We start from the raw sequence: 26303 nt of genomic DNA on the forward strand, positions 1-26303 counted from the left end.
ACAGATTCGAAATTCAAATGTAATATTTTTTTATAATTAAGTGTAACAGTATTTATGGCCAGACTAAGTATAAAATAGTATATATATAATTCTGTCTCCTTCTTTGCCGGCTTCATTCCACACATTTTTATATTTGTGTCTCTTACTTGTCGTTTTTTCCATTGCATCAGTTTGAAATCACAACGATTCTAAAGAAGTTTCACTTCAAAAATAAACAAGAAATAAACAAATACCTGAGCGAGCAAGTGCACCGCCTCGTGCGTCGCCTGCACGGAGAGCGTGTAGAGCGCGGCGAGCGCGGGCGGGCGAGGCGCGCGCCTCAGCATGTGTGCCCGCGCGCCCGCGCACGCGTACCGCATGTCCTCTAGCGACGGCGTGCCGAGGAGCTCGGTGATCAGCTCCAGCTGGAAACGTTTACTTGCCTTTGTAGTTTTTTTTTTATATAATATAATATAATATAATAACAGATAACGTTGCTTTTTAAGAACATTTTTAATGACATTAGATCGAGTTTTGCTTATGATCATGTTTTGTCTTTTGTGCAAAATTTATTCTAAATCGTTTACAGTGAATAAATAACGCGGTTAAAATATAGATTTTATTGAGTATCAATCATCGGTTTAACAATTATTAATACGAAATCACTGTAATGTGCAATATCTGAGAACAGCTTTTATTGCACAGCGACATTACAATAAAAGTACATAAAGTGCTGACGAAAAGAAATAATTTCTATCGACATGATAACATTCTTAATTGAAGGAAGTGTAACATTTGCATAATAAAAATTGTCTTTGAGCTACGAGACTTGAAAGAGGATGAAAGAGAGAAAACTGATAAGGAAACAGGTAAAGATTAGTTACGCATGAGCGTAATTTTAGATAGTTTCAGGTCAGCGTACGACCTTTTCTGTAAGTTTAGTTCCTCCTGGTGAGATTGCCATGCAAGAATATATTATAAGAATTATTGTTTTAGAGTCATTTGAAGGATTACCTTTGGTTGTAACTTGTACAAAACCAAATTATCAACATACTCATATTTACTCCAAGTATTTCCTAAGACATTGTTCATTCCATGAATAACTCAAGAAAAATACGAGACAAATAAGTGCGTTTAATAACATTTCTGTTCGTGGCATCTCCGTTCAGCCGTCAATTTCAATTGCTATTACAACAAAAAGACAACCCACGCGATTTTCCTCAACAGAAAATAAACACAATTTGAATATAAATTATATTAAGAAACGTTGAGAATATTATATGAAATGCGCGTGTCTTAAGCATCTATAACCTAATTCCGAAATCCCAAGATATTTTTCTAATGAATATTTTGAGCGCATTTGAAATAATACAACTATTACTATTTCTATTACTCCTAAGTCATAGGAGTGTCCTGACCATAAAACACTTTCCAGACCAGCATGTCTATATGAGTAATTGTCTTTCTCTCGAATCACCTTTTATTAACTTATCCTAGTGATATTGTCATATACATAAATATGTACTAATAGACAAAATACCTGCTGTACAGGACTCTGTGCCTGGAAGAGAATGCGCCTGCCGAGAAGTTCGCCAAATATACAACCCACGGACCACACGTCGACAGCCGCTGTGTAGTGGTTGGCGCCCATCAGGATTTCAGGCGCTCTGAAATGTTAGGTGGTTCATTAGTCATCGTTTAAAGAAACAATTACTTTGGTTTATAAATTTAGTAATGACGGTAATATTTTTGTTCTAAAAATGAATTATAAAATACAAATGAGAGAAAAAGGTTATTAAATGTAGTACATATTTATTAATTCGGTGTCTTATTTGTTTAAAGTTACCAATATACAAGTGATAATAAGTAAAGATATCAGACGTGACTGGAATCTTCAAAGTGCTGTATTTTAAAAGCTGCGCTTGAAAATGTAAGAAATATTTAGCATATGCGCCGAGTTTAGTTGTTGTATGTAGCTGGTATAACATTCGAAAATATAACTGAAATCGAAACTTTGTCCGTTTTCGGAGCACTCTTTACATATAAGATGAAAGTATTAAAAGAAATATAAGACTTAAAGAATTAATTTGAAATTACCTATTTGAAAGACCCATTAATAACCTATAAAGCACAAAACGAAAGCAGAGGATCGAACGGCCAAGTTGTTTGCGTTCCCCCTGCTTATAATGTCAATGTGTTCTGAAACTAGATGGCGTTGCAGGAAGTGTTCGGAGAAAAGCTTTCCTTCATAACGGTGGATATATATAATAATTATTGCTAATAATATTCATTGTTCACAACAAATTGTTAAAATAATTAGTTTGTTTTATATTGTTATAATAAATAACTTTTTATATTCAATTTAAGCTTTATCTATAGTTCCTTACTTTCGCGTTTGTATTAGCGGTAGAAAGGTAGATAATAGGATATATAATAATATATACAATATAAATATACGCTATAAAAATATACCTTTGTGTAGACTCATGCAATTAAACGCTGAAAATCACAAAACAGGTAAAGAAGACCGTAATCAAAGGTCAAGTTGCTAACATTTCCATAACTGACTTATTTACATATTTGTCCCTTGATAATGTATTTAACCCTTCCGGACACGCCTCATGAATAAAAATAATTATGTTTTATGAAGGTTTATTCAAAAAAGGTTAGATATTTATTATATTTACATATTTAATGGATATTCAAACTATAATATCAGTTGTAAGTTTAGTTTCTTTAATACAGGTACTTCGGCTCATGGTGAGAGATCATCATTCATCATCATTTGATTTGGACCAGTCAACACTAAATACTATCTATAAGCGCGGACGATGTCATGTGTAAGAACTACAAATCGCTAAAAGAGAACTCTTATTGTAACGCGAAAGTTTGTAAGGATGTGTGTGTGTGCTTGTTGCTCTTTTACGCAAATTACTAAACCGATTGCAATGAAATTTGGTACGTAGATAGCTGGACAACTGGAATAACATATAGGCAACTTTTTATCACGGGTACGGTAGTATATTTATATTCGGTTCAAATTCAATTATGTAGTTTTATGGTCACAGCCTCCAGGCTATACGAAATGCAACACAAAACGGCTTCACATTTCGGACTTCCATAACGAAAAAACTACTAGAACAATGTCACCGAAAACAAGATGTACCGTTAACAATTCGACGGATCACAAACATCTCCGTCTTTATCAATGCTCCAGAAAGCGCACAGATTGGTTCAACCGACTTAATGCGCACAATCATTAACAACATTGAGAACAACACCTAAAACTCCAGCTGACTCTTGTTACCGCAAAACATCCACAAGACACGGTAGCCGTGGCATACTTTCAACAGTCTTTCAATAGCGGTCATTGGCGCAAAGGTCACTCATTCATAGGCGATCGTGAATTCGCGTTCCTCCATCGTGACTGCCGGCAGGCTTGTATATAGGATTGATTATTTATTACGTGGCTAGTCTATGCTAAGACCATTAAGAGTTTGTTTGTTTGAACGCGCTACGGTTTTAAAAATTATATCTCCGATAGATACGTAAATTGTACGTAATCTCTGAGTGGTATGACATATACTATGTATCACGGACAATCTGGGAGGAACAGACTATAGTTCGGTAGCACGTTATTGTATTAATATTAGGCGGTGGGATGGAAAACTTTATATCCTAGAGACGAGTCGGCTGTTGCTCTTGACTAGTTGTATTTATTTTGAATGCTCAGTCGTGCGATGTTGGAATAATTTAATTCGATATTGGAGAGCAATAACACGAAGAACATTTTAAAAGAAAATATAGGGTGGTAGCAGCATAGAAGGTAGCATAAAAATCAGATGATCTGCAACTATCAACGTTTAGACAATCTTAAATATTAAATAAATTCACTTAGGTACATACTGTCAACATCTTACATAACTGTTAAGTATAATTGAAAATACGTTACTATATATGAAATATTTCTGAGTTCAACATAGAATTTCCCCTTGAGGTTAGGAACATATCTCAACGTCGTTATTGAAAATACTAATGTTCATGTTGCATACCTACAATCAGGTTCGGTATATCACTTTACCTTCACATGATAACCGATTAATTATGCATTTGTTCAACAAAGGCTGACACAATTCAAAATACTACCATTGCATATTCATAAATTTAATTAAAATCCGAAACGCTCATCGTGAAATCTCTTTTTTTATGACAGTCCAAAGGATATTCGTCATGTTTAACGAGTGAACCGTATATAAAATTGACAGTAAAATGTCAGCTCGCTCATGCAGCCTACATTTTTATGGAATCCACGGCGTTCTGTAGGGGCTTTTTAGAATTCAACATCCGTAGCAAATACGTAAACTTATTCTGTCAATACAAGCCTCGCAACGTGTTCAAAAAGTTATATTTATATCGGGAAAATCTCATATTTGATATAGGTATAATAGAATTAAATGTAAGGTATATAAATATATACCTATGATTGTGTCGTGCATGTAAAGAATAATGGTAAACATATACGTCAAACTTATTAAAGTAATATTTCAATTGTATGCAAATATGACGACTTAGACTGGTCTTAATAAACCTGATCTCATATTAATGAGCATAGTAAACACATCCACGGCAAAGCATTGCAATTTTTAAGACGCATAAAAACAAATTTAATTTATCAATCAACGTTCCCAAAAGCAACCGGGCGTATTTTCTTGACATTATAATCATAACCCGATTCAGCCACATAGCCACATTATATTCATAATGGCATAAACCGAATACTCTGTACATAATGCTACATAACACAGCGTATAATGAGTACTATCCTAACAAAATATCGAGGTCGTTCCTTACTTAATATAGCCTAAATAGCATCCACCATAGCCTCGTAGACGTTAGCTACGATGGATGCGAGGAGAACAATATAATAGTACATAATTAATACTCCGGTTGAAAGTTGAGAGTGAGCCAAGAAGCGGCCGGAGGGGATAATCTTTACATGTCCAACTTGAACTTTCTGAATACACGATAGCACCCGGCGTACACTAGGCTGATCAAATATAACTAAAAAGGCCTGGTTAATCTGGAAAGTTTATTGTAGTTAAAACTAACTTTCGTACAGTACGAGTACAAGAGTTTCCATTTACATTTTATTATAATAGAAGGGTACGATCTAATCAAAGTTGTTGTGTATCTCAAAAATACATTCAAATTAATCTATACAGGACACAAGTAATTTTGATCACAATTAACCTAATTAACTGCACTGCTTCAACTTATGACCCAATTTTATTTTCAAGAAACTAGATATGCCACTGTTGTTGCACAAAATACGACACTTTTAAATATACATTCAAAATAAGCTAAATAGAAGAAACAGTCGACATAATTGTTGCTACCGAAACCTAATGACCCAATTTGTAATTTATAAGAAGTCAGATACTGTTTAGCAGAAAAACAGACTATTCGTGTTAAGATTTTACTTGAAACAAACACGCCTTATAGTACATTTTTAGAGGAGATACTATTACATTTTGCGTGTGTTATTATTCTCGTCTGATAAAGAGATTATAGTATTTACAATATACTCAGATATGAGTAATCTATCGACATAAATAAAAATAAATCGCCTAAGTTGTTGCTAAGCGTAAAACTCGAGAACGGCTCGACCAATGGATCTAATTTTGTTTGTACGTTCTTAAGGAAGGTCCTTATGGAAAGAAAAAAGTGAAGCCGGGTCGGACTGCTTGTTTATTTAATAATTTGAATTCCCGTTTTCATAAATATTTTCAACATAAGACATATTCACATCTGAAACCACTATTAAAGCTCTGGTTTCCTAGGATAACGTGGCCGTAATAAAGCGGCCGCAATTAAACCTCGAATGACGTCAGTAAAACGGCATATATAACCTTTATGCCTGTATGTGTGCTGTCCTTACTGTATTATATTGTATTAGTCTATCTAAGAATATTTTTATGCTTTGATGTCTTTGTATCTGTGATTGACAGACCATTTACAGTGTACTTATCGAAAAATGTATGTTTGTCCTCTAGTATATGATCGAAACTCTACTTATATCATCAACTATATCGGGTTTTAAATATTACTTTTCATTTTAAATTCTTGCTCAATCTGTGAATGCCTGAACAGATTTCAAATCTTGCTATTTCTTTGATGTCTGCCTGATTACGCACAGAACATTATTCAACCCTCTTTAATTCTAACTATTGTACAAAAGAAACGATCGGTCAAGTATCTAATACCATAAAACAATATGTGAAAATGATAACAATTGCTAATAGATATTAATATTTCTTTATGTCACTGTGGGCAACTGAGCTGATGGTTCATCTGATGGTAAGCTTTTAAGGAGTAAGGAATAAGGAAAGAATTGACGACTGGAAAGACGGAATGAACTGGTAGATATGAGGAAAAGAAAATGGACCTCCGATAAATTAGACAAGTAATAAGATTATATTTCAGGCTCACCTATAATACTGCGTAACAACTTCCTGCGTCATGTTCTTCGTGGAGTCAGGCTCCTCGACCCTCGCGAGGCCAAAGTCGCAGATTTTCAGCACGCAGTTGCTGTTCACCAGCAAGTTGCCAGGCTTTATGTCTCTGTGCAGGATGCGCGCTGAGTGAAGGTACTTTAAACCTGGGGACAATTGTAGGAATTTTAAACTAGTAATCTAATTAAGGAAAGTAATAAGTCTCGAAAGTAATATTCATTCGTTTAAACAAAATCGTATAGTTTTCAGATCAATATGTTACAATGATTCCAATATAGGAAATCTCTGCTTAGTTCTTTCGCATTAGTGCAAGATTTAATTTGAGATGTCAACCGTCTCGAATTAAATTATTAAGCAATAGAGTTATTCCTTTAATAAGAAGACCTTTCGCATTACCCAAAAGTACATTCATAGTTATATAACACCAACTATATTCACATATACAATCCACATGCAGAACATTGTCCAACTGTTTGAAACATTAATTTATAGCAACCTCAGACCCACCACTACATGAGCACGCTAATACCAAACGAAACCGCTTCTCGGTCGCCGCGGGTGGAATTAATAAAAATCCTATTTCCTCAAACGGCTATCTGGTACATTCCAGAATCAGCTAGACGGCACCGGACTGTGATATAGCGAGGACATTTTCAGAGCAATAACGTTTCCCTGAGGCCCGGTGCGGGCAAAGTTCCGCTCAACTGCGCGTGATAGTAATTGCAAAGCCGCAGAAAATGGAAGCCGACTTATTAAAATATAGCCTGAGTTGCTGAGCTCGGTAATCGTGGCCGTCTCTAAAACAGTGTGGAGGAAGCGCGGCGAACGCTATTTATTATAAGTTGTTAGCAGCTCGCAAATGCGCTGCACTTATTGACTGCTCTGAGATACTTTGTTGTTCTGGACACAAACTTAATAGGAACGCCGTCCGTATATATACTATAATAATATTTACTTTTCATAAAACGAACAACGTATTTATTTATTTTCATTATTGTTCAAATGTTAAATAAGGTTTATCATAATTGCTTTTGCTAACCAATCGAGTCATTATTATATATGAAATAAAGAAGAAATATAAGTGTAATTTTCGGGCATAGGATGATTTATACCATACGTGCTACCAGATGGTGCCCTTAGATGCAGAGAAATTCCTTACTTTTATTTATAACCGAACCGAAAAACCGAAAACATCATTTCTGCGCTCACTTACAAAGATGACGGACATTTTTGAATAAATAGACCCGGTAAACCTTGTTCTAACTGGAACCAACATAAGTAGGTATATAACTTAGAGACATAAACAAGATTTAGTACCTATTTTCAGAAACAAAGATAACCTACACATAAAATTTTCATGACATTCGCTAAAACCGCTTAAAAGGAATTCGGTTACACACTACGTGACACGAGAATTTCATTTCATACAAATATTTGATTAATATCGCTGACTTATGTACGATGAATGCAAACAAAAAACAACCGTCCGCTGACTATTGATTTACGAAGCTGTGTTATCACAACTGAAAGTCCACACCACAAATGTAGGTACTTACTATATCCCATGCCGCCACACGGTGCAGCTGCTTAAATAACGGCAGTCTCATTAAACATGACTGTTTACGTTAAATATTCCCATGTTATCACTATTGCGCCGAAACTCAGTCACGCAGGGCACGGTTATGGTTTCCAACATAATATCATTATTCGATATCAAACGCTAAATCAATTGGGATTAAATAAAAACACCGCACTGTGTCATTGTGAAGAAATTGTGTATTGAAGTTTAACTCTGTGCATTGCATTCATCACTCTTATACTCCAACAGATTTATGCTCATTTATGAGGCTCCAAATGAAATAATATAAAATGTAGGTGTTTCAATTTATTTTTATAACATTTCTGGAATATTTCGCAACATTCCACTAAGAGAACCACATTTTCGTAAAGCTAGCAGTCGAAACTACGTATACAAGTACGCCCGGATATTCTGTCGGCGCCGAGCGCCAGATTTCCCGGTCATAAATATTAGATGCCGACGACGCTATATTGTATTTATCAAAATCCGATACTCGCCAAGTTACCGTCGAGTGTGATAAAAATCTCCCAATGACATTTCCCAGTAAATAGGCGATATCCCGACGTAGGTACCCCTCGTGTAATGCTATTATGGTGAAATATTTTACATGTCAGGTAGTAAAATAACTATATCTTGAATTATGCATTATTTACATTTTTATAATAGCATTTCAACATTGCAAAAAGCAGCTGTCATTTATTCATTATGTTTTTTTTTAAACTATTTTATCAAAGACCTAGCATATACAGTTCTTTCACGATATAGGTGTCCCATTCCCGCCTATTTCACAAGCCGCAAATGGGATGCGATTAAAACATCAGTCGCCATTGTAATGCAAAACATCGGACCGCACTCGTTGGCTCTATTTAAATTCGGTTGACTGCAATCAAAACAAACTACGCTCTCTCGGCCCTCTAGCAATTGTTTGAAATACGCAACATTCTATTTATTTAATCTTGTATGATCTAGGACACGGTACAAAAAACTCACTGTTGCACAAACTAACTGTTAAAAGAACAAAATGTAGATAGCGTTATATGTGTGAGGGGTGAAAGGTCCAGCAGTGTCATACAACTTCTACTAGTCTTCATTTTAAGAGACTTGTTGATACTATTCGTTAGTACATATTTTTCATTTTAACTGCCAGATAACTTAGCAAAACATATCCACGAGTTGCGAACCTGACCCTCTGACTGTTACACGTTAATACTTATGAATAAAAGTTATACCTTTTATAGACATGAATAGTCTTGGTGTTATACCACATAAAAACTATTATATCCATTTGATACGCGGACACATAGCGATAATAAAACAGATAGACAGCAGTATATTTTATTAACTTCACTTGCGTTATGGAAAACTGTACGATATACTGTAAATTACATTCTGTAATGTCCAATTTAATATTATAATAATTTACACAGCAAATATGCCTTCAAACACTACCATAATGCTTTCAATGGCCGAAGCGTCGCAATCGCCCCGACTGTTTTCGAACGGTTCTTATAATGAACCAGGGTCGAATGGTCTCGAATTGTTCTCTTGTTCTCAAGAACCGCACGTGCTATGCGCGGAATGTTATTGCGGGGGCAAGAAACACTGCGGTCTAAATACAGGTTCACCTGCACACTGCACTGGCCCCCAGTAATTCTAAGAGGAATGTCGAACACGCGCTTCTTGTTAATAGTTGAAGTACTGGTGGAACAATTTTAAGCATTCGAGCTAATGCTGGTGCCATTAATCGTGTATACTTTGCAACATTGCGTCTAGTGGCATGTTGGCAATGCTATGCACCTCTAGGGTTATGTAGCTAACAATGGACTTTACCTAATTGGGATATAAAAATATTATTTAACAAATTTAACAGTATTAAGAATTTGTGTAGGATATCGTGAAATTAAATGAGTAATTTACAAGCATAATATTTCTTATGTCAACAAATATTGTCACATTATGTAATGAATTATCCTTTGTATCTACAAAGGATAATTGTATTTTACTCCATAATTTTCTTCACCAAACGCTGCTACACTGTCAGGTATTATCTTGTCTCTATTTATCTGTAACACGTTAGAACGATTCAAAACAATAACCTCAAAAGGCCGGGCTCCAGTGAGCACGTCGAAACAAATTAACGACAACTCGGTGCCTTGCGAGTTTAATTTCCCACCGGGCGCCGGTTTTCACCACGCGACTTTGAGCTAGACAGGCCCCGTTCAGCTGTCCCTTAGTCGCTGACCGAATTTCTAATGAAACGTGTAATGGTATTCCGTTTTCCTTTCATAATGTTCCAGTTCTTAATGCAGAATGTTTGTTGAAATATTGCCCTATAAGTTGCGATAGTTACGTTTCTGTTACGTCCAAGTAAATAAAATGAAAATGTACAATTCTTCTGGGTAATTTTCAACAATGATAACATAATACCAAAATTTTCAACAACGATAAAATAACCTTCTAAAATTATTAATATTATCTCAAAACTACACAGTCCAGTTACATTTATTACAGCAGCATATTTCTACTACAAGAGCACTGGATGAAATCAGTAACATTCCGCCAACCATTATGACGGGAAAAAAGCACACTAGCATATTTCCAGATAGGCATCACACTGGAGAAGCATAAAAAACCCCATCACGAGTATATGGGACAATAAGAACCGTCGCATGGCAGTTCAAGCTGGTTGGTTGCGCAGGTGAACGGCCGCGTGCAGCGGACCACGACGTCAGGACCCGAGTGAGGACAATGCACTACTAATCACGTATCTTTGCTTATAAGCCTGTGCTACACTGCTAATGTGTCAAACATCTCATTTAAGGCCGCTGGACATTAGGATTAACTTATAACACAAGAATGAAGGGATGCTATAGCCTCTGCTTAAGGAGTATTAACTGAAGACTGTTTAGTCTAGCAGAATTGCAACATACGATAGTAGCCATTTTTGATATCTAAGTATTTATCTCGTCACAGAGAGTGTATATAGTATACAGAAATAATATTTGAAAATATATATCTATCCTCCAGTCTAGACGTCTTATGCAATCGTTACGAGTCACCAAACTCCATCGCTTCGTGCTCACTTTAAAATATTTCTCTCCATGATACAGACTTTTGCGAACAAGCGAACAGAATAAACATTTAAGATTTTTTCAGGCATATACCTAAGCAAAAAGACTGAACAGTTTCATAGGAGTTTTACCTAAAAGCCACTTGTTAACAAGTCAAACAGCTTGGCAGGCATACAGATAATTAAGAAGTTCGTAATTTTCAACATTCGTAGGTGTTCAAGTACCTAAAGAGTTTCGGTGTGAATAAATAATATTTATGATATACCTATGTGAAATATACCCTTTATTGCATGTACCTGTTTGTTTTTCATAAATATACGTCTTATACAAATTGTCTTAATTGCAAATAAATTGTAATCTTTTCTTAATCCCTTCCCAATTTAAAGTCGGCATTAAGTTGCCGACTGTGACATAAAAAAAAAAAACATCATATTGTTTTAGTCAGAAGAATGCCATCCCTCTTCCTCCACGTACGTATTACCCACTGGATTTTACAAAACTCAGATATTTTTTGGGTTTACATTTTCGAATATAAAATAATGGGCGCAAAAAAAATAATGCGCAATCATACAAATTTGAACCCTACCATTCAGTTTTATGATATGAAATTCCATGGTGTCGCGAGTGACGTAGCACCGACATATTACATCGGAATAAATATTTATTCGACACTGCAGTACCCACTACGTCCGTACTGGGCAAATCAAATCAATTATCACACACAGCACCTGGGCAAAAGAACAATTTAACGGTCCAATATTTTCCCGTCAAACATTTGAGGTAAACAGAGCCATGCAACCAATCCATAGTATAGGAGACAGCTAAGAAAATAACGCATACAGAATATTTATTTAAGAAGGTATTGATTTCACTGTAACATAAGAACGTTTTATACTATGATCTATATATTTTATACGAAAAAAGAAATGAAACCCTAATACCATATAAATACATTTACCAATATGCATGAAGGGTGATTTCATATTTCAGCTCCTAACCACAGAAACTATTAATTGACTCTGTAACTCTTTGTAGATACATCAACAACAAAAAACTAATCTATTATACTAATATTTCTGTTATTGTTCATCATTGTTTACCTCTCTCACCTCACCTCTTATCCTGAGGCAATCCATACAATTGTATCAAATCCCATATATGAATGACATTCATTCAAATTATATCGATGGAAAGTAGCGTACGCTCAAAAAACGTCCAAAGTAAAGCTCCGGCTACGCATCTAACGAGCAGAGTTTTCTAATGAGCGATACAATAAACAATGAACATTAATGCCACGACATACGGTGTTAATTTCAATTAATGTTTTATACAATGCCGCTCGGACATTTTTTACGATATATCCATACAATAAAGAATAAAAACCACATACAATCGCCACAGCCTGAGCAAAAGTAACACACAATTAACGCCCTGCTGCATCAACACCGTTAGGACGCTCACCGAAATGAGAACAGTTGCAATCTCGTATGCAGTTAATGTGCTTTATAATATTTTGTATACAATTTAAGTCTATGATCCAAGCGAGAAAAGGCGTATTTACAGCGCTTAGTAAATGCACCTGAATATAACGTCATTGTCGTTATTTCAAAACTAATTGGGTTGAAATGTCAAACTTTAGCTTTACGTTTGTAAATAAATTTCATGTTACAGTCGGATAAAATACAATAAGCTGTTATTGATAAAAAGGTCTCTATTTTTTTATTGACATTTGACACATTCAATTTCTTCACTACTATCCTACTAATCCTATCCTACTAATATTATAAATGAGAAAGTTTGTAAGGATGTGTGTGTGTTTGTTGCTCTTTCACGCAAAAACTACTGTACCGATTGCAATTAAATTTGGTACGTAGATGGCTGGACAACTGGAATAACATAAAGGCTACTTTTTATCCCGATATTCCTACAGGATACAGACTTACGCGGGTGAAACCGCGGGGCGCAGCTAGTATTCTATGAAAACGAAAGTAATTATCCACACATAAAACACAACCATTATGTTTGTAATGAAAACAAGCGTGCCACATTCACATAATTTCGCCTGTCACCCGAGCAAGCTTTCGATAACATCTACATTTTACCGAATAAACTCGATTATAGGCATCATTTACAAGCTGCCAAGTCAATACTCTACTTTCACATAATATTTTGGTTGGACATAAAATTTAGATTTCCGTAATGTATCGAACATTAAAAAAAAACCGTCACTTATCATATCAATATGTACTAAATTATTTGCATAATTAATAAGAGATCTGATCTACCTTCAACCTACATATCGCATTTGCATATCCGAAACGACCTTATGAGTTCATAAATCAATAAAATTAAGGACGCCATTCACGCAACGCTGTTCTCAAAGGATATGACAGAACACGCTGAGCGCGATAAAGACCAGCGCACATCATTAACGTCCAACCGAGCTAGCCCATTACCATACCTATTATAGGCCACGCCATCCATAAAGAGACGAAAAAGTCCACCATTCACTACACGACAACCGTAAAGAATATATTGGTATTTCACTACGAGTTTTTGCTACAGGCGCATATCTATATGTCGTTTTAGTTTAATAGCTTCGTTTGTACGGTACGAACGTGAAAAAGCGTAATTATTATAAACAGTAGTATTCTGAGTAGATTGAATAATTCATCGTGGGCTTAATGTTTCTTCGATTATTAACCATGTACACGGATCGTAAATAAATGATTTCCACTATATACACTATATATACATCATAGTTCTAGTAAATGATTCAAACAAATTAAAAAAAAAAAAACAAAAGATCTAAATATCTATGTCGATATGAAATTTAAAGTTCCACACGATAGAGTGCTAAAGGCGAAATGTTATTTTTGAACAGGATCATAAGAAGCCCTTCACGCTCACGTCACTCATGCGTATTACGAATAATTCCATATAATTGCATCACACCAACTATGGGAACGACAAATACGCTATTCGTTAGCACGCGTCAAGTACGACCAAATTGCTCACTACAATTTCGCTGAAATTATCGAGCCAAACATAGAAGCATGATTAAAACGCCTCGTTTAAAATGTACGCATTGTAAACCGTTCGAAACAAAACCAGTGATAGGCACCGTTGCGGTTTTATGCGCGTAATTTGTGTTTAAATGATTAGAGACACGTCACGTAATGTTAAATATTAAACAACGTTAGGAATTATGCATCCACCTTCCACGCATTGTATTTAAGATTTGCTGTCAATATTTAAATGAACGTTAGATTAGTTCAGCACAGCAAAGTTTAATGTTTCCTAATCCTACCTCTTCTCCCCACCCCACCCCTCCAAATGATGTAAAGAAAAAATCAAGTACCTACAACTGAAATTCTCTTTAAGGTTTAATCCGATAGCCAAGGCGATGCATCCGTAAACTTTTTAATTAAACCTTGCAAGCCGTTTTACGATTGCATTTTTTTACTCCCGTCTCCTTTCCCCAGCTCGGGGGAAATCTTGGCACGGCGGGAATAATCGCTAGAATTAATAATGCGGAATCGGGCACAGACGACACTGTGTGACGCGATTCTTTTATCTCCTGCTACGTGTTACATTAGCATGCACACTGCCGCCTTCGCTTAATGTTGGGCGAAATTAGTTTTTGTTAATGTCTGCACTGGATAATGCTTTCAGGATGTGTATAAATCTCGTTTAAAACACGCATTGTACTATACTTTTACTCAAAAAAAGAATGTATATTACAATGTATATTAAGTGATATTATTTTTTATATGGGATATATTACAGTAATATATCTACAATCAAAGTTTACCCAATTTTGAAAGCACATATACATATAATGCTTCCAGAAATTATCATATCAGAGTTGAAACATTAAAAGCAGGGGGCGTTTGCAGAATCGGCGAGCGTAAAACGTGTGTCGAAAACATGCGAAGCAACTCGACCATATCAACAGAAAAGAACTTTTCATTTCGTCCGTCGTTATTGAGCAAAACTTCCCTTGTATATATGAATTCTACAACTACGTACGCATGTAATGAAAAAAGTTTACATCATACGTACGAGTTATTAATCGGCTTTCACAAGAATCGACGTTAAATCCACTTCACGTTATAAACACGAATCTAATAACGCTATCTGAATAATTTCTTAAGCGAGATTTATTACCTTTATATTGGTTTCATCGAGATATTAGTTTCGCGCGCATAAATTATGATCAACTCATAAATTCTCTTATGTATTTTCTTTAACTCTATATGATCGACATTCGTTTGTTGTGATCGAGTTTTATTAATAGTTTAATTTACAATATTATATAATCTACGTCCGCTGAACGTGAAATATATTTATTTTAATTTCACACAGAATTAGGTAGAAGAATGAATTTTCTAGAGAGAATGGATTTTCTTCATTGTTTCAGTTTAATAGATATTAGCTACCTACAAAGTAGCCGTTAACTATTAGACAATCTTCTATTTTTTATGGTAAATGTACTACATCCCCTACCTACTTACATTCTCGTAAGTGAAGTCGAATTTTTAAGAAAGATAACCGAGCATAATAATATATATATCAAATTTTCCTAAGATAAAAAGCTAATGCAAACTTATAAAATAATATATATTGCAAAACAATGTACATTCAACCTTCATATATTAAATAATTACTAATTACAATATAGGCATTTAATTTCAACCAAGCTACAGAAACTGAAATAAAGTTACAACGTGCACGTCACGATTCGCAACGCCAAAAGTGAATTCAAAGAAATGTAACGTTAAAGGGGAGACCGGGCAGAAAAGGCGCCCTCAGAACTTACCTCTGAGTATTTGATACAGGAAGACTTTGATGTGGTCGGCTGAGAGGTGTTGCGGGGACACGATGATCTTGTGCAGGTCGCTTTGCAGTAGCTCCGTGATTACATAACTGTATGCGCTGATTAAGGAAACTCTCGTGCGTAATTCAATATTAAACTGTGAGCGTGTTTATGTTTTTGTTCATTAATGGTGCGATAGACCGTTTCAAAATTAATATGAGAAATAAATTCAATCAATAAAACTAAAAATGATATATTTGAAGCAAAATTTCTTAGACACAGGTTCCTGCCAGAGTCCCGCCTCATGATCGTTTTTTTTTATTAGGTAATTCTATGACGCAAAATATTTAAGTTGTTAATCAAAAATAAAGTAAACAATAAAATAACGTAAGGTAGTGTCAATAATCATATTGTAATAAAACTTTAAAATACATTACGATTAGTATTAAATATTTATACAATGAGTATTAAATTCACACAAACATCGCCAATGAAAAGAGTATCGTGAAAATTACATTTAGAGGCGCAACTAAAAGGCTTTGAGACTGAAAATAATTATTTTCTAGGGCTCTCTGCAGTGCGGCAGTACAACCTGTGCGTACTGGCCGGCGGCGGCGTTAATGAGTAGAAAACCGACCAAATTTAGTTAGTATCGAGCGAGCTTTACAAACGCCGTGGTAATTTACGCCCACACGACTGACGGCAGCCGACATCCCCTCTGAACGGCACAGATATGAAATGTTAAATAGACTTCTAGAACATGATGGAACGATTTTGAAAAACCGTTTCAAATTTTGAACTATTCGATTTCGAGTTATTGACACATTCACATACTTAGAGTTTTTAGAACTTACTTGTTTTAATTTATTATTATATCAACACTTTCAAAGGCTAATAGAATATTATACTGTTGCATTTCGAAATCGGAAGCATACATTCATCAATTTTTATATTAATACTTTGTTTGTATCCACTGTGTAGTCAAGCTTTATGACATCTTTGTTTCTTTTCGGCGCACTTAAGAAAGAAAGCCAAGAAAGAAGCTTCCTTTACAAAGACACAGAGAATTATTTAGTTGGTTTTAATTTGACGACCCTCGTTTGACTCTGTCAGAAATGGGAACACGATACGACAATCCATTTATTAATTATGTAATTGATAATAATTCATTGTGAGGTATGTATTTCGGCAATTCCCAATGTAACATGTTTATAAAATGCTATGTAGGTATAAAGATAATCGGTGCGGTGTTGTGCTGGATTTATCTTTTTCACATAATATTTGATACATTTTATATTGGTGAAGGTGTAGTAGGTATTGGATTATAGAACAAAATATATTAAATGATTAATCCACCACATGGTACATTTACATAATATGTATTCCAAAAACCATTACTCAAAAGTTCCTTGTGATAAACAAGATTAACCTAGAGTAAACGTAAATAATTTCGTATCGCAATTCCCTTGAACATCAACGAATATAAAAAATCGCCTTAGGGCACATAAAAATGTGGCGGGCAGAAATAAAAATGGTTCGCCGCTTGAACATATATCAGCGGTCGGGTCCCGGGAGCTGGTGTGTCACGCCGTGACGCAAGAAGTAGCCGTTGTCACGCTTTCAGCACCTCGAGTGCTTATTGAGACTTCAGTTGAAGTATAATTATTTGTAGCTAGATGCTAGTCCCGGCTCCGCCCGGATATCAATATTCCTGTTTGATCCCAAGGGAGTATTTAATCGGGATTCAAAGTAGCTTATCATCCAAGTCAAATCAATGAGTCACTCAGGAACTACAGCATGATTTTGAAAATACTTTCAGTTTCTTTCTTCGTTGCACTGTAAACATGAACGTGATCCCTGACAGCTATAGGCTATATTTGTACCACGGGCGGAGACGGGACGAACCGCTAGATATAGAGATGCATAAGATATAAAAACAACAGTTAGTATCTCGATTAAACTACTCATTTACTTAAATGATTATGTCTTGAAGAAACAAGTATAGTGAGACAACATGGCGTCATAAACACGAAACGTCATCCCATCGTTCTGCAATTTTTATAAACAAACTAGCTGGACGCCCCGGCTCCGCCAGGATAATAATATGCCTGAATTGAAATATTAAAAACTATCCAATCACTTACGTTGGATCGAAATGCACGTCGTGTGCACATTTGGTTAAAATCAGTAGAGTAGTTTCGGACTTCATCGCGGATAAACCACGTGACAAGTCATTTACATATACATATTAAGATGTAATAATATAAAGTATCCAATCTTTTAAGTTGGATCACACTACAGATGGTGTGCTGATTTTATTAAAATCGGGTGAGCAGTATAGGAGTCCATCGCGGAAAAACAACGTGACACTTAATTAGAATGATTTAAGATTACACAAACAAGCAAGCAAGCAGAAACTTACACAATTACATTCAGGGCACGTTCAATGCAAATTCCAGTTGAAATATTATAGTATAAGGATCTCCCGCGGCGTCGGACAAGCTTTACCCGGTTGATAATTTACTAATGCGCCCATTTCGAGACACCCTCTCGTATAAGTTCTAGATTCGATTGCAACTCATCTGCATATATACACGTCTATGAATTTTAATCGGGGAATAGGTGTTATATATTAGTATTTATTTATTATTTTTTCGTGTAAGAGCGGGCAATTGATCTGGTGAATCGCCTGATGGTAATCGACTATCGCCGCCCATAAACATAGCCTATAATTATATACGACCTTAATTCTTTTCATATCGCAAAAATAACTGAAAAAACTCAGATATATTAAAAGTTAGTGTTATTAATCACACCACATGGATCCAGACACATGGACATATTTAAAAAAAAAGGTCCCTCATGTCAACCATATCGACAGAGACATTTATTACTTTGATTTAATATAAAGTACAGCTCCATATTTGGAAATAAAAATAAAGGAATTTCTTTATAAAACATACGGAAATTTTTACACTCAACGTGACATTTAAGCGGTCATCATATATACACGAAAAATAAAAACGATAAAAACTACAAAAATGAAATATTCGACGTAGAAATAAATAAATAAAAAAACACAAAACTGTTACTAACCAAATAGGGGAAAACACGTTTGGCAAACGAAAGCGTGCGTCGTAAATGTTTACTGTGCTATATTTCAGCATTTAACCCACATCCTGATATATTTAACTCGTTTGTAACGCAAAAATAGGGACATTGCTTCTAATGAAACGGTTACTTTATGAACTTTATCTAGCATATCATAATTTTGAAAGCATATCGTCGTTTAGGGAACGAGATAGGACGAACGCTACTGATTTATTTTAATGAAAAAAAAAGAGTATATTTATATTATAAGTCCAGACATGAATAATAATGACAACTTTTAAAGAAAATCGTCCAATTCATTCATTTCCGTTATTATTGGTATATTTGAAATAAACCAATATAAATATAATATTTGATTAAAGATATACAACATCCTAAATTATTCTCAAAACCCAAATCTAAACAATGAAATCACGAGCAAAGTAGGTAATAATCTTACCTCACTGTTAGACCTTACAACATTAGCTAGCCTTTTAAGTAAAACCGTAATGCATAATGACCATAGAAATAAAGCCCAAAGACATTATGGCGATTAAAAAATTCCGTAACAACTCTCAACACAGCCACGGGAGGGTGAGGCGAGGCGATTGTCTCGATTCCCAAGAACCGTCAGACGTGGGGCGACAGTTTCCGAAAAGCAAAGAAAACCTGAGGACTTGGGGCGAATTCGAGCGTAGGTAGTCTAGGGGATGCGCCGTCAGAGGGAACCTCGGTAATTATTTACAAAGGGGCCCTCCCACCGCCCGCTTGGCCCCATCCAAAGGGTACAACTATAACATTTGAGAGCGTTTGTGACTTGTTGCGTTCCACTTTATAATTGTTGCGGGTCTTCGCCGGAGCCGCTTGAGCAGTTTCAGAATTAATCACTTCGCATTTAACTGCGTCGATTACGACATCTGTAAATTACAACTCTATTTATAAAAATAATAGTCCAATGTCATTTTCATGAATATTCAAAAAGCTTCTATTAGAAGTCTAATTGAATAAATAAATGTTTGAGTTTGAATAAGAATCGAATGGAATACCACCAGTTCGTAAGATCTACATTGTATACTCAACGCTGGCTAGTTATCATTGAGTCACTTAGGCTAAAATAGCTATAAGCACTACTCACTATAAAATCAATGTGAAAGACATCGTAATACCTACTTATTAAATATACTACTAGCCATGTATTGCATAAATTCTACAGTACAGTTCCTTTAAATTCTGGCAGCACACTAAAGCCATTACATCCCTTTCCCATCCATACATCTGTACATTTTTTCTTATAGATTCCTACACTCGAGGTACACTTGTGTTCGTCGAGGATATTACGACCGGATACGACGCAGCTGTGCACCGACATCGACATTGCTCCGACACGTCAGCCGACAAAAAGTCCTCCTACGAGAGTGTATATGGCTTAAGGTGCCGATAGACTAGACCTTTTACTTGTAACAGAACATCGAGCATTCGCCGTCATTCATTGTCTAGATTCGCTGATTTTTGTTACAAACTGATTTTTAGAAATCAGCGAGCGTGTTGAGGTACCGAGCAAGACCGATAGCAAGGTGCAACAAAATAACGGATGAGAATGCACATTCGCTGTGAACAGTGCTCCGAACAGAGGGAGCAATCGCAGGAACGTTACACTACAAAGTAGTGCTCGAGAGAATGCAAGTGTATACTCACGCTTACGTTAACTTGTTCCTTCTTTCTGTGACAAGCGAGCCAATGATGTGGCGCGTGATGAATTATATAACAAAGGCAGGGTAAGGTCAGGCGGTACGGAAAAGGGCTTGTGCGTTGCAAATTATTGTTTAAGAGAAGTAATCATAACAAATGGGCTAGCTTACTTGTAAATAATTTACATTTTCCTTAATTTATTCAATGCGGAAATATACCAAATACGGTAAAGAAAACAATCGAACTTTCAGCATTTAAAGTGTGTATTAGTTAACATTTGTGTATTTACTTATAATAAAGCTGAAAAGATAATACCAGAAATTTACGTTTACTCGATATGATAACAATTTACACACATTAGCTATCAAAACTAGTTCAAGAGAAAATTGGCTAAAATATGAAAGTCATTAACGGAACTCTTATCAGTCAGTCACATTTGTAACCGATAAATCTTGAATGTTATATGAGAATATTCGTTTTCGCTCCACATTTTTATAGCTTAATCTATTTATTAATGTAAATGCACAATGTCTAAAAAGTTGTTAAACTGTTATTTTTATTTAAAAATGATGATAAGACCATCTATTAGAACCTTCCATTAGAATTCGGTTGTTGCAAAGTTTAACGTTAGAAGCCATGCGAAAGATGTTAAAATTTCACAAAAAAATTATGCTCGTTACGGCAAAGTTAAAAAATTCATTTCCCAGTGAAAAACAAAGAAACCATTTCAGAATAGCGTTATATCCGTACCGTGTATATCTTTAACAAACTTCTAAATTGAAACTTCGCGGACTGAAAACTACGCATAAATTGAAAACTCTTTGTGAAGGATCCTCACTGATGACTGAAACTGTTGCTAAAATTAAACTCGAATTTAGCGAAACAAATTCTAACTGTGACTCACTTTCAAACTGAGTCCAAAAAGACTACAAAATGAAGGGCCTTGAGAGACAAGTGTAGGCATCCATGTGCCTATGTCACACAAAGGAATATTTCATGAATGAATATGAACGGAAACAAGCGACCTGGAACAATTTGTTTAGCAGATAGGGAAGATTTCAAACATACACAAAAGCCCCGCAAAATCGTTCCATTCGATGTTATTCCCATTATATCCACTAGAGTAAAATAAAAGAAATCATTTCACAAAAATACCTCATACGTGTAGTGTATTTAATACAAACAGATCCTTATATTTATGCATTTATGCATCTTATACACACGCAGAACAAGAACCTATTGAAACATGTTTACGTATTTCCACGGCCTGTCTTGATATACGGGTCACAGTATTGACGATAGGGGCAATTTCCACAAATCCTTAGAGCAGAACGCCGCTACAAGGTTTCAAATCTCATTCAAAAGCGAAATTATTGTTCCACACGACAGTATGGCATTGCATCAGAGCATGAACTCGCAAGTTAACGTTTCATGAATATTCTCTTAACATGCATATTGTAAAATGTAGCAGCTCGACTTTCTTGTCGGCATTCCTTACCGAAGAATGCGCCTCATAGACAAACACGTAAAACGATGACGTTGACGGATCATCGCCCCCGCGCTTTGCTGCCACTGGTTCGATGGATCGATGGCACCTGTATTCAAAGTGGTATCGGTCAATCTAATTTCACATAGACAAGATTAACGTCGTTGCCGTGATCCCGAATAGAAAGATATTTTCCGAATTCCGGTGACCGCAAAATTTCAGAGCTATCGAAATCTATTGCAAACACTAGCTAGGACCTACTAGCTATCGCATATGTATTGCATATGAATGTTGATTCAAAAACATTTTTTCTTCCTGATGTATTTGGATTTTACATTATATATTTATATTATAAAGAATAAAAAATGTATTTTCTAATAGAAATAATAGTCATAGAAAGTACTACCTACTTTAAAACCGTGATTTGTGCTAAAAATTTAAAAAAAATCTGTGGGTAAATACTTCTTCGATAACAAAAAGCGTTTTATTTGAATAAAATTCACCGATTTATCTATATGAGTCTTGATATACGCATTTAAACACAGTAAGAGCTTCTGTTATGAATATTAGGCACGTACACAATGGACAAAGCGTGTGTAAATATCCCATATCGAGAGAAATCTATTACGGTAATCGATTGTGTCATTTTTCAACTGTGACGCGCATTATTGAAGTAAATATATGCAATATTTCACAATGTGGTTTGAAAAGAATGGTTATACATCATTAATATGTTATCACACAAACAATACCGACTGTTTACTTGTCAATTTATCTGATAATTTTACGAAAACGTTAAAAAATGTACACTTTTTTTAAGACACGTCATTTTGAAAGATATTTCCTTGTACAATCTTGTTGAAGACTTAAATAAATAAATAAAATTAATCTTCTCTAGACTAGAAGATCTATGAACACATATAGATACCTACACACTTTAGAATTAATTATTTAACTATGCGCAAAACATAATACTTGTATTTTATTTACCCTCAGCTACGTAAATTTCTTGAAAATATCCCTGTCTACGAACGATACGTACTCCTATATATCTATATGTATTATACACATATGTAATCTCGCCTCAGCTTATCGGACGTGCGGATTTACGAAAGCGCGCGAACGGACAAAGGCGGACAGTGACGGATCGGCCGTGTGACTCAGTGGTCAGGAAATTTGCGGATGCTGAAATGTATCCGCGCTAACGCTTACACGAGCCGTGCACAAACTGTAGACAGAGCTCCCCTATAATTTCCACTTTATACCTATGATAAACGTTACTTACATGCTGCATAAATGCGTAGACAACGCAAACTATAATAATAATTCAGAGATGCCTGAAACATACTAAATTTAAATCGGATAGGGCACATGAACAAAAGACTGAAGTAGTTAATGTTAGCCTGGAAGACATCGCTACATGTTTTGCAACATAATTACTACTGATATTGACTCGTACATTATCTGATAAAACTAATTAAACACGCATCGAATACCCCAGATAAACGTTCATATAAAAACCATACCACGAATAAATTATCATAACTAAATTCATCCAACTTTCCGAACACAACCCATGTCTGTACAAATACCACACGCTAAGGTAAAAAACATGGCCGACGTGTGTTGGCAGGTTTATTTGATGAAATCAATCAAAGTCGCGTCTCGCCCGCAAAGGTAACTCATTGACGGCGTTCGACGCGCGATACCAATCTGGCGGCGGGACCGATATTGCAATCTTTATATTATAAATCATCTGCGTAATTGCAGTGTACTCGTATTAACGATGATAACTACTATTCTTATATGGCGATTGCGATTTTTTATCACTGTTTATTTATGAACTAAATGTGTAAATAAAGAATACATTTTATATGATACTAGCTATTGTCCGTGGCTTCGCACGCGTTAATTCGGAGTAGTTAATAGATGTTATTATACATATAGACCATCCTCTTGAATCACTCTATCTATTAAAAAAAAACCCCTTCAAAATCCGTTGCGTAGTTTTAAAGATTTAAGCATACAAAGGGACAGAAAAAGCGAGTCTATTATAAAAACAATAATGAAAAAAGTTCAGTCCTATTGCGAATAAGCCTCGTTTTAGAGAACGTATGTTAGGTGCCATATACTTATTCTATCGATAAGTAAAGGTAGGTCTACTTCTACCATCTTCAACCAGACAAATTTTCCGAAACACGGCCGCCGCTCGATCAGGAACTACAAACAAGTAACAATTTCCTCAACCATTTTTCCACCACAGTAATAAATTATAGAATAAGTGTTCGCTTCTATCTACAAAGACGTCCGCCACCGCCACCGCCACCGTAGAGCGACAAATTTCCGCCTCAGAATTATCAGGATGCTAATCTAGACAATGGAAATTCACTTAACGGGAAATAAAAACACATTCTGAATCTCCCAGCTGCATTCATAAATTCGAGCAGCCAGATCTGCGTCGCAGTTATGAGATGTTTTAAAATTGAGTTCTAAGCTCGGGGATTTTGGTTTAGATTGACTAGTAGCATTCTGTGAAAAAATATCTACATGTATACTTTTGTCTCACATCTAAGAACTGTTACATAATTGCACATCGTAATCGTGAAGACCAACAATAATTATTATGAAATATTTAACACTAAAATCCAGTCCTTAAACAGTGCAGTTACATCTCAAGCGAGATGATGATTTTGCGGTGATCTACGGTTTTGTGCAAGTTAACTTGATAAATAAATTAACGATTCCAACGATCAATTATAAAACTTTTCCATCTACAGATAGCCATTATTAAAAAAGGATCCCGATTTATTAAAACCCCTGCTATTATAAATTATAGCCGTTCGCCCAAGCGAGACAAGATATTTAAATGAACAAAACGAAACCACCTCAAACAATATCGACGGTAAAATATTGAAAACGTTTCGTGTCCACTTCATTATGCGCGTCTTACCGTCGTAAACAGTCCGACTCGTGTTTAATTATCAATGTAAATTACAATCAGTATGGACACGAAAAGTACGCCTTTGAAATGGCAGGGTGAAATTGGTCACTCAGTCTCTTGGACCGCAATAATTTTATCCAACTTCGGGCCGGGCGAAATCCTCGACCAACATTGGGATCCAACGACGAAATACCAGTTTCCGACCGACCGGCATGATGTATAGAGATGGAGATATATCAGGGGTTCCGTTAACCCACTTTGCGACTTAATGCAACGTGATCCCTTTCGTTACGGGCGCGCTGTTTACATGACACACGACTTATTTTCGACGGTTGAAGGTTCTTTGAATACCTACATTTAAACATGAAAGAGATATGCTTTATGATTATTAAATGGAGGCGACAACAGGATGTGTTAAATGAATTAGAAATATGAACATCACCGAGATACAAATAATATGCTTATGATCCTACAAATCACAATCGATCGATTTCCTCCGATTAAAACACACGTCATTCGGTAACTAATAGCTCAAAGTACAGAAGTTAATGCGCACTTACTGAATATTTCATCCTCAAACCCGTGCTAATGAGACTAAAATACACAACCTTTGCGAGCCGTAATGGAGTTACCCCAGTGACGTTTATCTACAGCCTATCGGGCAAATTTCCAAGGCAGTTAAGGTGGAGGGGGGAAGGAGAGGGGGATAACTTTAGAGACGCGCCAAGAAGCCTCTCCGGTCACCTTGTGCCAAGTACTGTATAAGCCGCTTACAGATTAATGTATTTACAAATCATCTCACAAACTGTCGACGCACGCACGCATTTTATCGTAACATACAACATAGTTCGATAAAACAATGCAATATAACATACCCATATTTTTGTGCTAACCCAAACTCAATGTAGTCATAGTCTTTTCATTCGTTCATGAGTACCTTACCATTTACATATAGTAAATATATATAAGCTACAAGTATATAGCCGTTATTGGTGTGGATTTGAAAATAAATATGATACCATCACAGTTAAACTAAAGCATATAACTCCCGCGGATCAGTACCTATCTCAAATATCACAACAAATCAAATAAATGTTTTTAATATAATCAGTCGAAACGTACCTTCCCTTTCCGATA

General features: G+C 35.6%; 1 protein-coding gene across 3 annotated transcripts in view; it reads right to left on the reverse strand.

The window, feature by feature from the left end:
* The window catches only part of LOC119835282 (serine/threonine-protein kinase NLK), a 106112-nt gene that overhangs the window by 8479 nt on the left and 71330 nt on the right, over positions 1-26303 (reverse strand). For all 3 annotated transcript variants that reach the window (XR_005288036.1, XM_038360013.1, XM_038360014.1), the window contains exons 4-7: positions 15964-16070; positions 6469-6637; positions 1520-1646; positions 234-404 (exon numbers count right to left, since the gene is read on the reverse strand). Coding sequence is in view for 2 of the 3 variants with exons in the window: in XM_038360013.1 (XP_038215941.1) it covers positions 234-404; positions 1520-1646; positions 6469-6637; positions 15964-16070 (574 nt within the window). In the remaining variant the exon portion in view is untranslated. The remainder of the gene's footprint in view (positions 1-233; positions 405-1519; positions 1647-6468; positions 6638-15963; positions 16071-26303) is intronic.

This window comes from Zerene cesonia, chromosome 20 (genome assembly GCF_012273895.1).
Source record: "Zerene cesonia ecotype Mississippi chromosome 20, Zerene_cesonia_1.1, whole genome shotgun sequence".
In the NCBI taxonomy this organism is placed as follows: Eukaryota; Metazoa; Arthropoda; class Insecta; order Lepidoptera; family Pieridae; genus Zerene; species Zerene cesonia.